This window comes from Cydia splendana, chromosome 14 (genome assembly GCF_910591565.1).
Source record: "Cydia splendana chromosome 14, ilCydSple1.2, whole genome shotgun sequence".
Taxonomy (NCBI): Eukaryota; Metazoa; Arthropoda; class Insecta; order Lepidoptera; family Tortricidae; genus Cydia; species Cydia splendana.
In genome coordinates, this window is record NC_085973.1 from 11,149,452 (window position 1) to 11,165,919 (window position 16,468).

Here is a 16,468-nt window from a genome sequence, read left to right on the forward strand (position 1 = left end):
CAATTTGCTTTAAGAATTAATCATGCGGATAACATTTATTTAATACAATTATGTATTTAAATAAGTAAGATAATCAAGTAGATAATAGACTATACATTTTATATAAAATGATAGAATTTGATAAATGATAGATTATATCTTGTCTCGAGAGAATACATTTTAACTACTCATTCCTTTAATAACGACAAGAAAGACTTAAAGAAATTTTAATAACTTAGATAACCTTCATGCTTAACTGGCTGTTTATCCCTTGTGGTTTGTTAATTGCCCTAATTTCCTATCATATCACTTGATTATAATATTCATAATTATTTCGCTATTACCTAATTTAGTTTTTGTTTTTGGAAAATACTGGTAGTTTGCCGCTGTTTACTAAATAATTGAATGAATGTTAAATATCGCATTTGTCTAGTAGAGATAATAATATTAAATATTAAATAAAAAACTAGGCTTGAAAAAAAACCGGTAAGAAATTATCAAAAATTGAGTGTTCTGTGTAATATTGTCCTACAACATTTATTTATTTACGAACAATTTTAGACAGCGATAGACTTGTATCAGTTGTATCGTGTCAGTTACGCAGACATTTACCTCGCACCTCAAAATAGAAGGCCTTCTTTCATGCCTTCTCTCTTTGACCCCCTTTGACGCGGATGTATTTTCCTTCGGGGAAATGGAACCTACCTACCTATTGGATTTACATAAAGGCCTGGATTGGTTCGCGGCGTGTTTGCGATGACAAGTGTGGAATGAATAGTGCGAAACACGAATCAACACTATCGAATGGAAATCCAGTTTGATATTGATATCTTGTTACGGTTAAAGGTTGACATGAAGTGGTGCTTGATTGATATATGCGAATGAGTAGTAAGGTTATTTTGCAAAATTATTTAAACTTATTTCAATTTCATTTTTCGATGGAAAACGTATAGATGCTTAAACTTTAAGGGCCTTTAATTATCTATTATGTATTTATGACTACAGTCAATCACTATGTTTACATTATTGGGATATCTTGATATTGTCCTAATTGTTTTAATTTAGTTATACCTATTTCTAATATTATTTGTAATCTAAATGCCGGTATGGTTTGGCCCGTGGTCGAAAAAATATGGGATTGTTTTTTTTTTGTTTGTTTGCTTGTGAAAATTGGAATGATTTCATTGAATTACTTATTTGCTAAAATCAGCGTGGATCAGTGTATTCCTTAGATTCTTATTGTTGTTATATTTTAACGATTATATACGAACATATTTTTTTCACATTTGCCCAGGAAATGCAATACTGAAATAACCAAGAAACACGATTACGATTCATTAACTCGCGCCCCGGCCTCGTGAATATTTTTTAATATCTTGTAATTTAGCGACTGACAGCGAAATTCTTTTACAAGCTTCAATATTACTTTCGTAGTCTCTATTTAAGAGGCATAATAAACGGGCGAAGGAAAGACGACATTAATTTAACGTTAGCGTCCAACAGGTAGCACTTGTACTTACCGCAATCAGCTTAGCCTTCTTAAATCGCTTTCGTCAAGCGACTATGAACCTTACTGAAGACAATTTAAAGTGTCATTTACATGTACTTGGTCGGCAGAATGCGACCTGTCTTCTAGCTTGGTTGAAATCGTTTTGCGCCAACGAGTGTGCTTATCAGAAGCCTAGATCGCTGATAGTGATAGCACGTTGAAGCAATTTAGTACAACGTCTGTAATAATCTAATAACAACTGAGCCGTATTTTTGTAGTCATTTAAAAGCTTAAGGAGTACAATACAACCGACAACAAATATGAAAAATAAAACTTTATCAAAATAGATACAGTTGCCTCAAAAATACAAATAGTCACATTTAAACGTACCATAATGTATGTACACATCGAAGAAATAAGCTTTTGTAATTGAGTATGTATAGCTAAACATAACATTATAGAGTCTTATATATTTTTACAAACAGAAAAAAATATACCGAAGCGTCGGTACCTACCATATAAAAAGCAAAGGCTATACGTACAAACCAAAACAATTCGTGAATATTTTGACATAAGTAGGTACCTACTTATTATCTAGTCTGTGTCTAAAACAACGAGAAATTTCTAAATAATCTAAAGTCCAAGTTAGGGATTATGAATATTAAAAAAAGTCGACGCAAATCATGTACAAAAGGGATTGTTGCCAACAAGAGCAAAGTTTCCTTATGTGATCTTCGCGGCTCGAAATTAGTTTTACCAAGTTCGATGGGACGCTTCATCGTCGTTATGAACTTCTAGGGATGCCACTTTATTACAAATTAGCTTTATAGCAATCTTTACTTAAAAGTTAGAAGAATTGTATTGGTTCTTTAAATAAGTAAACGATGCTGCCTTAAATGGTTCCGTTGTTATCTTATTACTTTGGGTGCCTACGTACATTTCAAAAGTGAGTTTAAAACCGCGTAAATGAATAATGGATTCTTTGTTGAGCATACCCGTTTTCACTCATCACCCTTCACATTGATGAAATTAATACAATAAACGGGTGGAATATTTACCAGCAAATTAGACACTGTGTATGAACAAAACTGGAACTACATTATGCCATAAACTGCGGAGAATTATGCGAGAATCTGCACAAAATTTTAAATAACACTCAAAAGTTTTATCGTTCATATTTCGAGTGCCGAGTTTCATAGCTAAGTAGGAATGTAACCCTAGCTCGTCCCTGGAGGACAGGGTAAACTTTTCAGAGCCCCCCGCCGGGCCCGCGAGCACGACTCGCGGCGCTGGTTGAGCGGGCAAATAGCGGCAACAGATCATCACGCGCTGTAAACAAAGAATATCTGGGAGACCGAGGTTTGCTCGGAAAACATATAAAAACTCAAAAATGCGCGTTTTCCCAGAGATAAGACCTAGCTAGATTGATTTTCGCCCCCGAAAACCCCCATATAGCAAATTTCATCGAAATCGTTAGAGCCGTTTCCGAGATCACCGAAATATATATACTAGTAGTTCGCCCCGAACTGAGAACTCGCGGTTAACCAAAACCGGGCAAGTGCGAGTCGGACTCGCGCACGAAGGGTTCCGTACCATAATGAAAAAAAAAACGAAAAAAAAATGCAAAAAAAAAAACGGTCACCCATCCAAGTACTGACCACGCCCGACGTTGCTTAACTTTGGTCAAAAATCACGTTTGTTGTATGGGAGCCCCATTTAAATCTTTATTTTATTCTGTTTTTAGTATTTGTTGTTATAGCGGCAACAGAAATACATCATCTGTGAAAATTTCAACTGTCTAGCTATCCCGGTTCGTGAGATACAGCCTGGTGACAGACAGACGGACGGATGGACGGACGGACTGACGGACGGACGGACAGCGAAGTCTTAGTAATAGGGTCCCGTTTTACCTTTTGGGTACGGAACCCTAAAAATTATATAGCGATTGACTTTGTTGCACCTACTTAGGTACTCGTATAGTGTGACATAAAATAACAGAAAATAATTGAGGGCGCCACTTTCTACGTAACTGTCACATTTTTGACGTAAAATGCTTACACATGGCAACAATTTAGTATGGACATTTTTGAGTTCCATTTTATTTAATTCTATCTACTATTTTATGTCGCTCTATAGGCGGCAATTGATCAAAGATCGCGTGGATTAAGCAAGGTCTGTGGAGCCCTTAACTGATAGATTTAAGCAAAGAGTAGTATGTATAATATAGTTGGCCAAGCAGATCTTGTCAGTAGAAAAAATGTAGGCGCGAAGGGATATGGTCTCATAGAAAATTTGAGTTTCGCGCCTTTTTCTACTGACAAGATTTGCTTTTTTGCATCAATTTTGAAGCGCCATTTACAAGTTTAGCGTTAAGTAATATAGATGGCGCTATTTTTTCGAATAAAGGGCTTCGTATACGGCTGTCCCTCCCCTGGATTTAAGTCTCTTTTTTTTTATTTTATTAGCCTATAGGAGTGTCCCACTGCTGGGCAAAGGCCTCCCCTCTTTCCCGCCATTTGGTCCTATCCGATGCACACTCCCACCTCTCTTTACAAAATGTGTCAAGGTCGTCCCGCCATCTCCGTTTTGGTCTTCCTCTGCCCCGAGATCCGTCCTGTGGGACCCAGTCTGTAGCTAATTTGGTCCAGCGCTCCGGGTGCATTCGGCAGATGTGCCCTGCCCAGTCCCACTTTAGCTTGGCGGCCTTCCTGCCCACATCCACAATGCCGGTTTTGGAACGCAGTTCGGTGTTTCTAACACGGTCGGTTCTACGAACACCCAGAATGCTGCGTTCCATTGCTCTTTGGCAAACCTTGAGTCTAGACTTTTCAGCTTCAGTTTGAGACCATGTTTGGGCGCCGTAGGTGAGGATAGGCAGGATACACATGTCGACAAGTTTGCGCTTTAAAGAGAGTGGAAGGTTGCCCTTCATTAGCGTCTTCAAGGACCAGAAGCTCTTCCAGGCGTTTGCGATACGACGATCGATTTCTTTGAACTGCCTGTTATCGAAGGATACTAACTGGCCCAAGTAAATGTACTCGTCGACATACTGCATATCCTGTCCATCTACCACTACACTACGTTTCACGCGGTTAGTCATCAACTGTGTCTTGGCTCTATTCATGGTGAGTCCGACCTCAAGGCTTGCCACGCAAAGTTGTTGGAGCATTTGTTGGAGTTCTGATGCAGTGTGGGAAAATAGGACAATGTCAAATACATATATTATGTTTATTCTATTTTATTTTTATCTTGCTAATTATTTCAAAATGGTAAATTTAAAAACGATATTATTAAAGTGTAAGTCGAGCACTTTCATTTGATACTAAACTCGATCATGTTTCTTGCAAAAAAATGACCAGAATAGCAAGACCTCTCACAAACAGCTTTTTGGCCTTCTAAGCTCTTCTAGCTCAATTTAACCTCTTGATCGGGCCTGCTCATAATTTAATGACTAAAATATAATGCCCTCGACTACACGTTCACCCAATTTCATTTAATTTACAACAAATTTACTTAAGTTATTGAGTATCAAACTATCTTCTGCCAGTTCAGCTTAAAAACATCGAAATGCCGCTAGCCAGCCGCGTGTTCAAAGTCGAATGTAAGAACTTCGCTTCGCTTCGCTCGCTCGTTCGATAAATAAATAAATACCTAAACAAGAATTGCTCGTTTAAAGGTATTAGATGATCATTTCATAGAGAAATTATTGGACAGTCATTTATGACTATATCTGACACACATACAGTACCGGTCTAAAGTTTAAGTTCACCCTTTGATTTCGGTACAAATTAGTACTTTTGTGCGATATTTTTTTGCAGCAGTAATGCCGCAAAAATAATGCAGCTGCAGTCGCCATCCGAACGTCACCTTGGTGTCCATGTGTAATTGTGTATCTCCATCGACTGTTAGTGTTATCAATTTATCATCTATAAACCTAGCCGAGACGCATTAAGGTCTAGTAAAAAAGTCATGAAAATTCCGAACGTTTGCAAGCCTTCGCAAATATTTCGAGGATATTGGAAGTTGCATTAAAAGGGCTCTATATTTATTTGTAAGATTTTTCTTGCCAATTCTGAAAGACACACTCAAACAATATATTACAGACTTCGAAAAGTTATCCATAAACACTAGGTTTTAACTCACAATCTAGTGTTTAAGGAAATACGAAAGGAATGGCTAGAAACGCCGTAAATAATCAACACTGTAGCATTCCTATATATGCGGCTTTAGCATAATAGCCATGCATTAGGTAAGTTACTTACCGCGTCGAAGGGACGATCACAAATTAATATCTCCAACTTTCAATTCTAGTCAAAGTCCAATAACTCATTACAGAATTCATTACTGGGTAGTAAATTTGCTCGCCTACTACTTTCATATTCAAATTTATGCCTCCAAGGGCACAGTTAATAGCGTCGAGAAAGTACCGAACATTGTACAGATAGATACTTATGTCTGAATCCTCCATTCATAGACTAATCAGCGAAGAACTTCTAAATTGATTATTTGCTTCGTGACTTTTCTTTCGTAGTTTTTGCTAAAAACGGAATTTGCGACATAATACCATCTAGTTATACCTTTAAGGGCCACTTGCACCATCCCACTAACCCGGGGTTAATCGGTTAAACCTGGAGTTGCCATATTAGTTACCAGTACAATTTGCCACTGGGTTAACAGTTTAACCGGTGCAAGTGTCGCTAAGTGATCCTACTTTTGACCCTATTATTTATTATGAGTGAGAAGTACTCATTATCTTTCGTAATTAAAGAAAAGTCTGTAATATAACCTCTAATATAGCCTCGTCCATATTGCCTATAGTATTTAAACTAAAATATGTGAAGCGGAATTTAGCACAGTCCGATTTAGTACAATAATATAATCTGACTAGTATTTCTTTAGAAGTTTAGAACATTACGAATCAGATTCTGAAAAAAACGCATATTTTTAATTTACTTTTATGTATACTCTAAAGCGGCGGTCGGCAACCTGCGGCCCGCGGGCCGCATGCGGCTCGTGAAACTGCCACTTGCGGCCTGCGAGCCTCTCTGGCTATGTAATATTGAGAAACGACAATGTCTGATAAAGTCATAAATATTAACAAAGTGCGGCCCGCGTCAACTTACTCATCGTTAACTACGCTACTAAAACTACGCAAAAAAAGGTTGCCGACCGCTGCTCTAAAGCACTTCGTTTATCGGAGTATTTCTTCGATAAGAGGTCTGTACGTGCCGAAATTGATTTACGGCTGTTTTAAACTAAGCCTTATTCTATTAGATTAGATTATTGGGGTTAATGCGCCTCACATTATAATCCTTAATAGGCTAAACGAACAGGGGAAGGAGCTATACTGATCCGTCTATAATATTTATTACGGAATATGTAGGCTTTATCGGGAATTACATATTTGTTATTTAATATTAAAAGCCGTTTATGCAGAGGTTCTGTATCCTTCAGACTATGGGATACGGATTAATAATTCGGTACCTACCGAATAGTGGACCCTTGGCCATGTTTAGTTCCTTTGCATTAGCTTGTTCTTCGTGGTCCTTAATTTGTTCGTGTTTAATTTTGACAAAATGATTTCTGTCAAAAGAACTAATTTTGAACCGTTTTTTCAAATTTGAAGTGTATAATAATTATTATAAGTAAAGAAAAAAAAAGGCTAGGCTGGTAGGCAATAATTGTAAGATACATATCACAATTAAGTACCTATTTACTTGACACATGTTACGAAAGATAGGTTCATCATTCATCAATCATCCAATAATCGATGGCGCCGACTTCAGAGCAATTCATAACGATGGATTCTGCAGGTTTGAGCTGTCATTGCGTTCTGTCTCACCGTATTTATCTATTAAAAATTTTAATTTATACCCTCGCCTGTTGTCAGAGATAAAAAAACGTTACTCATTAGCGTTAATAAGAGAAAAGTTAGCTTTTGTGTGTTTCAATATGTACTTGCAAAATTTCACTCGTTAAATATTTTAATCGTCAACTGAACAGTTAGCAGGCTTATTTTGATTGGCAAATCGCCTGCAGGCTTTGACAACAACTAGGCACAAAGCCCCAAATCGATTATTGGACACAAACAGAATGCTATATTCCTATTCCCCGAGGTGTTTGATTTCCTGTGATATTGCCGTTTAATAAGTTATTGGTCTAAAGGCTCTCGCAAGTCACTCTGATATGGGTTCGATAATTAAATCAGTGTGTAATTGGGCAGATCATCGGACCCCGTCCGTAATTTCATGAGCATGCGACGTGCGGTACTGTCGGTCACATCTGCTCCCCTGATCATTAAAGTATCCGGGCGTTATTTATTTATTCGCGTGCCCAATGTTTGGTGGAAATGTATTTTGGAGAATGTCTTTCATCGTATTAAAACTAAATCGAAAAGCAGCTTCAGTAAATAAAAGATCATTCTTGGCGACGGTCGCTTCGCTCGGTGATCTTTTTAATAAGTAGATCTTATCTTAAATGCGGATTGTGCTAATATCTATGAAAAGATGAAAAGCGTTTGCATTGTTTTTAACTTTGAAGTAAAATGTGTCTGCTATTACGAGTACTTACAACGCGGCAACGTTACCATTACAACGATTACAAATACATTAGTAAATACATATAAAATGCTTACAAAACGATTAGTAAATACATATAAAATGCTTACAAAAGGATGGTTTGCAAAAGTCCTTTGTAATGGTTTTTTTTGTACTACTGCTTTTATTTTACCTTATAGTTGATCCAGCTATATAAAGTTAATTAAATATTACATAAAATTTAACTTTCTTAAATTAATATTACAGATGGGGGTAACAATTCTTTATAACAATTTTTGTTGAAAGACGATGTATAGATTGCACAATTTTTTCATTTTCTTGTCTGGAGTTATCAATGAGAGATTCTTAGAACATCGAGTATAATACCTAATTATTTTCTGTCTAACAATCTGTCTACGCCCCTAAAGTGCTATAAGCGTCTTTATTCTTTCTCCGTATTCGATAAAAGAATTCAGCTCGTTCACAGCTTTCGCCGCATGTATCTTTTTACATATTTTTTCTGAAATTGGATTCACTGTGGCTCTGAGCTCTTCGCAATTTGCGTGTTTGTTCTATCGCTCCCTTTTGGAAGAACCGGAACTTGGAGGATTTACTTAATAAAATAATACCTGTAATCTCCGGCCGAGTTGCAAAAATTTCGCGAGGAAAATAAGTCAGTTTCAATCAACCAGAGGGCTGCTCAAGTTGGCGATCGACGTAGCGGATAAAATTCTAAAGAGTTGGAAGCAAATGAAAGGACTATTGTTTACCGATCTTTTTCTTAATTTTTGGGTAAAAGTTTTTTTTGTTCGTTAGGCTTCTGAATCAACTTTGGTAAAAAAATTTTCTCGGATGCTTTTTATTTTTAGAAATGGCGATGGCTGTACCTACCCATTACAATCATAAACATTTTTCAACGTAAGTACTCAAATAAAACAAGAAAAGATGTAACGATCTTTATGACAGTGATTGAACTCTTGAACTGATATATTTGCAGCTGGATATTGGCACTTTTCTTTCACTGTATAAGTAGCGAACGAGCTCGATGGAGCTCACGAAACTATCGAATATTACAGTTAGGGAAGATAGAAGCATAGTTTCAAGAGTATCATATACAGATCATTTTCCCGCTAGACGAAGCATAAAAGACGACTCCATGAGTGCTAGTCATGAGCCACACTTAGGCGCTTATTTCAGTTTCATCCACGTTAACGAACCGTACTCATAAATTCTATGAAAATGAGTTAATCAGTTAATAGGGCGCAAATTAAATCGACTGTCTTCGTAAAGGCTATATAAAATACATCAGAGTCTATGGGTCTATCCACTTCGCATCAAATTTATGATAAAATCAGTAGGAAATACTATTCGAGGTAAAAACTTGCCGTGTGTCTCCAAACTTTCGGCAGCTGAAACAATTTGCTGTTTTGATCCTAAGCGCTATATGCATAGAGTTCGTTTCGCTACTACCAGAAGTACGAGGAAGCTTGATGGGAGCTCCGTCCCCTGTTTCCCGTTTCTGCTTCCGATGCTACTTCCTGTGTATGTGTGTGTGCTTCATATGTCACACGTTATGTGACTGCTGTGTTAGTGATAGTGACATTATGTGCCAGTTTGTGTCGTGATTTGATTCATATCGCCGGGAGCCACTTACGGAGGTTCGATGAAAGAAGCCTTCAATTAGAAAAGAGTTTTATCTGCGCTTTTTTTTTTTGTTGTTACCAAACATTCCAAGTCTTTCATAGCAATGCCGATACTGTATCCGAGTGAATTGCAAAAAAATTTTACGTACTTAAGCGCAGTTAAGAAGCTGTGATTAGTCTTAACTTAATTGATTCATTTGTGTTACGAAAATTAACTATGTAAATGGTATTGTATTGTATTTATTGTCCTTAATTTGTACACATATAAGTCTATAGCATACGCTAACACACTTTCATGCATCTAACTAAATAGAAATTTAGACTAATTACAGGTGCTTAACTACATACATACCTATGTACAATTTTTTTGCAATTCATTCATCCCTGTAATTAAACGTTCTTTAGGCTACGATTAGCTTACTATTGTCATTATTTTAACGTCATGTAGCCTAAATATTTTTTTTATAACTTTGCATTAATGATGAACTTGTAAAAAAAAATCATATCTGAGTAATGTCAAGAATTAAAATTCGTCCCATAGTCCCTATAGTGTTACAAAATCCCTTGCATTTATTAACCTCCCTTTTACTCTTAGCGTTCTAATGACATTTGCAATTCCATTACAAACATTTCACTGGCTCAATATTTACTCTGTATTCGAAATTGACTTGCGTGATATTGAATATGACAGCAATTAACTCTCGTGGGTATTGGTAATTAGGTAATATTTGCGGAAAGACCGTCGAAGCAAATATGCCCTTATTATTGCTCTCGGTGTTTAGCGTATTTGTTTCTATGAGCTTCCTTTTTATAACCTTTTTTGAAAGTTGCAAATTATGCAAGTATTTATATATTACTAAAATCCATTAAAAATTCCTCCTGAAATTCATTATTTCCTTGTACTAAGCTTTTAATTGTAAAAATAATTATGGTTGTATGAATCAACGAAATATTTGCATAAATCTTACTATTCTTACCTACTATTTGGTATAAATGTAGTCACATATAATGCCCCAGTTTTTATACTCTAGATCAGCGGTCGGCAACCTCTTTTTTGCGTAGTTTTAGTAGCGTAGTTAACGATGAGTAAGTTGACGCGGGCCGCACTTTGTTAATATTTATGACTTTATCAGACATTGTTGTTTCTCAATATTACATAGCCAGAGAGGCTCGCAGGCCGCAAGTGACAGTTTCACGAGCCGCATGCGGCCCGCGGGCCGCAGGTTGCCGACCGCCGCTCTAGATAAACCAAATTATAATCTTAATGAAGATTAAATATGCTCATTAACAAAAAAAAAACTGTAATAAAGGAGACAATAAGCAGAAAATATTGCCTTGTTTAAACGGATTTACAGCTCATTTGGGATCTAATTTCTTTACTAAGTTAACAGCAATCTGTGTAAAGTCTGGGGAATTTGTTTACATTCCAAGTTTACAAACTTTTTGGTTCTTAATCATTACTTGTTTCACAACTATCTTATAGTAATAATACTTGCCTGATAATAACTTGTTTAAAAACAAATTCGGACTGAGTTAAAAAAACGTTATTAAAAAATAAAATACCAATTTGGAAGGCTAAGTTAAATCTCCGCTATCTGTTGTTTAAGCAATTAGTGTTTTAAGGTAGAATAAAGATTGAACCTATCATTAAAGTAAAATAAACAGTTTCAATTACAGCATTGGTATAAAATAAACGTAAACTTAATTTCCATAGTTCCAAACAGCCTTACGTGGCGATACATTTTACTGCAATAGCAATTATATTATAGTAAATAAATATGTCATGTGCAATTTTCAGTAATCGGTAATGTATGCGCCATATTGCTTAATAGCTCGAGGCATGATTGGTCGATGAGAGATTATTCATGTAGGTAATATGCATGAGCGTTAATACGACATGCATATGTAAAGTCGGGAAAGCTGTTCGGAAGAGATTGACTAACAGGCCAATTCAAACGAACAGTTATATCAGAATGACATCTAACTGATGTCATTCAGTTATCATGCATTTCGCTCGTACTTGTCCATACATGTATTGGCACGGGTGAGACGCACGATAACTAAACAACATGATTCAAATATCATTCTGATGTCAGTGTATATACGTTCGAATGGGCATGTAAGCCTAGGAACTTCCTGTTGTACCACGTGGGCGATGTGCTATGCGTAAATAACTATAGATAACATTAAGTTATTAAATAATAACAATTTCCTATTAAAGGTAGTCACAAATAGGGTAAAAATACTACTTAATTATTGGCACTATTACTTATGTAAGAAATGATTATGTCTTACTTTTTGTTGCACACCACAAAAAGAAAGACAGCTTTATAATACAAATACAATGTGAAGAGGTAAAACACGCAGTCAATATATTTTTAAGTTGGTACTGAAAAGTCCGATCTTATAGCGTTGAGTTACGAGTTAATCACGTAAGTTTTTAACAATGTACTTAATCTAATAAATTTTCTGTCAATGTGTTGTGTATTGAATGTTCATTGTGTGCCTATGGCTCACAAACATAGGCACACAATGAACAGCCAATACACCTCCATACAAAACCCGATAGAGTTAACTTTCAGTCAAAAACATACGTGCCACTACAAATACTTGCTGCCTTTTAACTTCCTATCTGGAAATACATTCCAGTGCCGCTTGTGGAACGAAAGAATTGCTTAAGAAAGTTTTCAAATTCATTTAGGTACCATTTGAGACAATAAACTGTTGTCTCAGTAAATGAGACTTTATCCCACCGACCTAAGGTAACGCTCACAAATACCATTTAGTTAAATTATTGCCAGGATATTAGCAGCTTCGCGGTAATGTTTATCCCTACACAGTGTGAAACAATGCTCCATAACTTTCGACGGCGGAGTGAAGTCTAATGTCAGTGTTACGGCGTGTGGGAAACCGTGTTACGACATTCTAAACGTTTAGTCCTATTTAATGGTGCTCATGCTTAGCCTTGCGTTAAGCACACCATAATAGCCATTGTTAATTTATGTCTGAGAACTTAAATAACTTATGCGAATTTGGCGAAGGTTTCCAGTTTATAAAAATAATTTCGTCAGGTTAGATTTCAAGAAAATGTAAGGATAAGTTGACTTAGTGAAAATGCTAGCTTGTGTATGTCAGCCAACAGAAACGGCCTTATCATTCAGAGGAGGACCGCCCGTCACCATGGGACCGCTAGGCTCCAGCAGGCCTCGCCACAACGTCGCGGACTCTATGAAAACTATCCAAATACTTGCGAAACCCGCTCGCCGCTTAAGCGACGAAACCAAAGAAAGTTCTCCGTCGCAAACCTCCTCGCCCTCCTATATTAATTCCTCCGGAAGCCTTTTGAACCTGCGAAAGATCGAACGGAAAGCTAAATCAACTAAGATTCTCGTCAATCCGGTCTGCTCCGACATCGGCACCAGCGACGATAGCAATCCATCTAAAAAGGCTTCGAAATGGAACGGTAAGAAAAAGCGGCTCAAGTCGGAAAATGAAAAATGTCACCAGAAAGATGAAACTAAGAGTGATAAAAATGGTGCGATTAGTCGAGATGCTTCAGCTAAGGAAAGTAAGAAATCAATATCGTGTTTCAAAATGAAATGTTCGGTGGATAAATCGCGCTCGGACGATGACCGTCGCTCCGGGGAGAACTGTTCGAACGAGAACTCGAGTAATTTGATGAGTACTGAGAAGCCCGATCTTATTAACCACGCGAGGATAAACAGTAAAGAGATTTTGGTGGAAAGTTTGTTCGTCGATGGAGCAAAAAATGACCAAACGGTTACAGGGAAGACTGATAGTGTTATAGCGGTTAAGGACCATATGGTAAGAACATATTTCTAACGAAATTAGAGCAATTCTAATGTCTTTACCGATAGAAAATTGAATTTCTCTATAAAACGTTAAAAGGTATTCATAAAATGTATGATATTGCTCGGATTAAAATCACACCAAAACATTGTTTTTATGATTGCGTATGTACGTACAAGAACATAGCTTTTATATAATACAAAATACAAATAGGCATGTTCAGGCATTAGATGCAATGAGTGATTTACATAATTAAGCGTATTTAAGAAGCAGCAGATTAGTCTTAATTTAATTGATTAATTTGTGTTACGAAAATTAGCCGTGTAAATTGTATTGTACTGTATTTATTGTACTTAATGCACACATAAGTCTATATGCTAACACACTTTCATGCTGCATATAACTTAAATAGAAATGGCTTAATTGTCCTAACACAATGGAATCAATTAACTTTCGACTATAATTACAGGTCCTTAACTATGTAAATTTTTTTTGCAATTCACTCAAATATTATTTGTAAAAAAATTACCTAAAATGTTATATTTTTAAGGTTCTGCAGACACAAAATCCATGTCTAATTAAAACTTTCTTATTTGCAGGTAAGAGTACTTCGCTTTTGAGCATCACTGTGTTCTTGTATCACCAAGGTAAAATTAGGTTAAGGTCTCATCTCTATCTAATTAATTTAGCTGTCTGCGGTTGCTCCTTATGCGTGACAAAGGCTCTAACTAGGGACTTCACCCTTTTGCTATCAATTTAATCCCTGTAACAACCAAAGGGGAAGGAAAAATAAATATTAATTAAAGAACCAATTTAAAAAGAAAATTAAAAAGAAATTAAACCCTCTTTTAAGTCTCTGAAAACTTTGGGAACTTACTTTATCCGAGAGTTTTTAATTCATGGACAGTGCTCACTTGCTTCATTTGAATAGTCTTCATTTTATACTTCAAGGAATCCAAATCATCGGCTACTATAGTACACCATGTGGTATACCAAGGGTTCGCAGAATTCGCAGCAACGCAACGAATTTCTTAAAAATGTCACCCATTCATTATAGAAATGTTTTTACAATAAAAAAGTTTTTATGTAAAATATTCATGGCCTAAGAAGATGTAGTATTTTTTGTTAGTGTGCCAAAGTACGGCGCTGTATATCCCAAACACGCGAAGCGTTAAACTACTGCATAATTAATTGTCAAGTCGCGTTATACCGAATAATTTGTACACAAAGCTCGTGAAAAGTGTTTATACTTCGTTATTATGCTGGGAAAATACACGAGTGAACGAAGTCATATGAGCAAACGAAGTTACTTTGCGGCGCGCCGGTCCCCGCATAAAACAAGTTCACATCGTATAAGCGGTCACTAAAACCATTTACACCTCCGTAAAGCCATAGAGAAAAAAATACATAGAGTGCTCACTCCATACTTCAGTTTTAGTACCAAAAAGACTATTATTTTCGTAGTCGACATCTAGCATCGAGTAGCGGAATTATCAGTACTGCTACTTGACAATAGATGTAGCACCGACCGAAAAGTCTAATGCTCAACAATTTTCAGCTAATATTATAGCCGGATTAACTGGAACTCTATTTTCAACGACTTCTGCTTTTAATATTAGTTGTAAATTGTTGTTCAGTATAATTTTCGTGAGTCGCGATACTAGAGAATTCTAGTATCGAGTAGCGGTACTGATAATTCCGCTACTCGATGCTAGATGTCAACTGCGAAAATAATAGTCGTTTTGGTACCAAAACTGATGTATGGAGTGAGCACTCTGTTCTTACTATATTTGTCTATGGTAAAGCGTTAGGCCCCGCCGTCGGCGGCTCACAGTTTGTTTATAGAAAACAAATTTATAACAAAATCCTTTACGAACGTTCTACATTGTCTCGCGAAGGTGAGCCGTCGCGGCAACAATACTAGCTTCTCGTATACCGGTGATTCATTGTTTATGTTTACGTTTAACTCCGCTTTATGGCGCGTAAACAAAACTCGTATTTCGTGGTGCCCATTGAAACTTGTTTCAAAGTCTCCGAGACGTGCCAGAGAGCTGTAAAGAATTCTCTGTTTATTTTCTTTATTTTTCTATAAAGCTGCGCCTATTAAAGCGAAAGGTCTCGCGCTAAAACGCGCAGTCACCTGTCTTTTGAAAAATGCCTTTGAAAAGAAAGCAGGCCGAATGAGAAGTGGAAACGTTCAGGGTATGTTTATAGGTCGTGCTGGCCTCGACTATTTATTCCCAGGCTTGGGGTTGTACAGAGATTACGTGAGGTGTTTTCGGCTACTTTTGAACCTCCCCCTCCCTCCCCCTTGGTGATATTTGGTGAGGTTTTTAGCTACCCTCCTCCCCCCACACAACCTCACGTGTATTTTTTTGAATTTTTTTCATTGGACCTAATTTTAAGATAAATAATATTGTATATAGAAAATCTTGTTTATTTTTCTATTTTCATTAAATAGACTCGCTATTTTGGAGTGCAGAGTGAAGATTTATGTTGTGAAAGTATCTACTCATGTGTTAGGTTCTTTTTCTTAGTTTCGTTCGCTGTAGAAAAATTACACGTGAGGTTTCCTTATACCCCCCTCCCCCAACGTGATCTAATTCGTGATTTTTTGTGACCCCCCCTCCCCTGTCGAACCACGCGTGATTTGTGCACAAGCCCCTTCCAGCGGGCGTTCCGTCGGGCCTACTTTTCGTTAACTCGAAATGGGAGCTGTTGGTATAAGACGCTTGTCACTTTGATTTAGTTTTCTGTCGTCGAATGATTCTCGAATAAAATTACCCTGGGGATTTGTCTCAACTTTACTGTGTAAATGACATGAAGGATTTTGGCCGTAGTGAATTTGTGTTTGCATTTAATTTTACATGGACCGAGTAATATTAACTTGGGCGGTGGGATAACCGTCCGCACTTGAAACCCGCTCCGGAGTGCTCTAGGCGGCTCCTTCATAAATAATTATGCATTTTATCTCGTCCGAGTAGATAATCAAATTAATTACAGTTTTAGCT

The 16,468-nt window shown here is 36.8% G+C and overlaps 1 protein-coding gene across 12 annotated transcripts in view; it reads left to right on the forward strand.

The window, feature by feature from the left end:
• Nucleotides 1–16,468, forward strand: part of LOC134796685 (apoptosis-stimulating of p53 protein 2) — a 288,939-nt gene that overhangs the window by 174,783 nt on the left and 97,688 nt on the right. For 4 of the 12 annotated variants that reach the window (XM_063768839.1, XM_063768844.1, XM_063768846.1 and 1 more), the window contains exon 2: nucleotides 12,719–13,472. The exons of 5 other annotated variants lie outside the window; for them this stretch is intronic. In XM_063768839.1, coding sequence (XP_063624909.1) covers nucleotides 12,762–13,472 — 711 coding nt within the window. In that variant the 5' untranslated portion in view covers nucleotides 12,719–12,761. The remainder of the gene's footprint in view (nucleotides 1–12,718; nucleotides 13,473–16,468) is intronic. 3 more of the 12 variants (XM_063768842.1, XM_063768841.1, XM_063768843.1) reach the window with 2 other exon arrangements.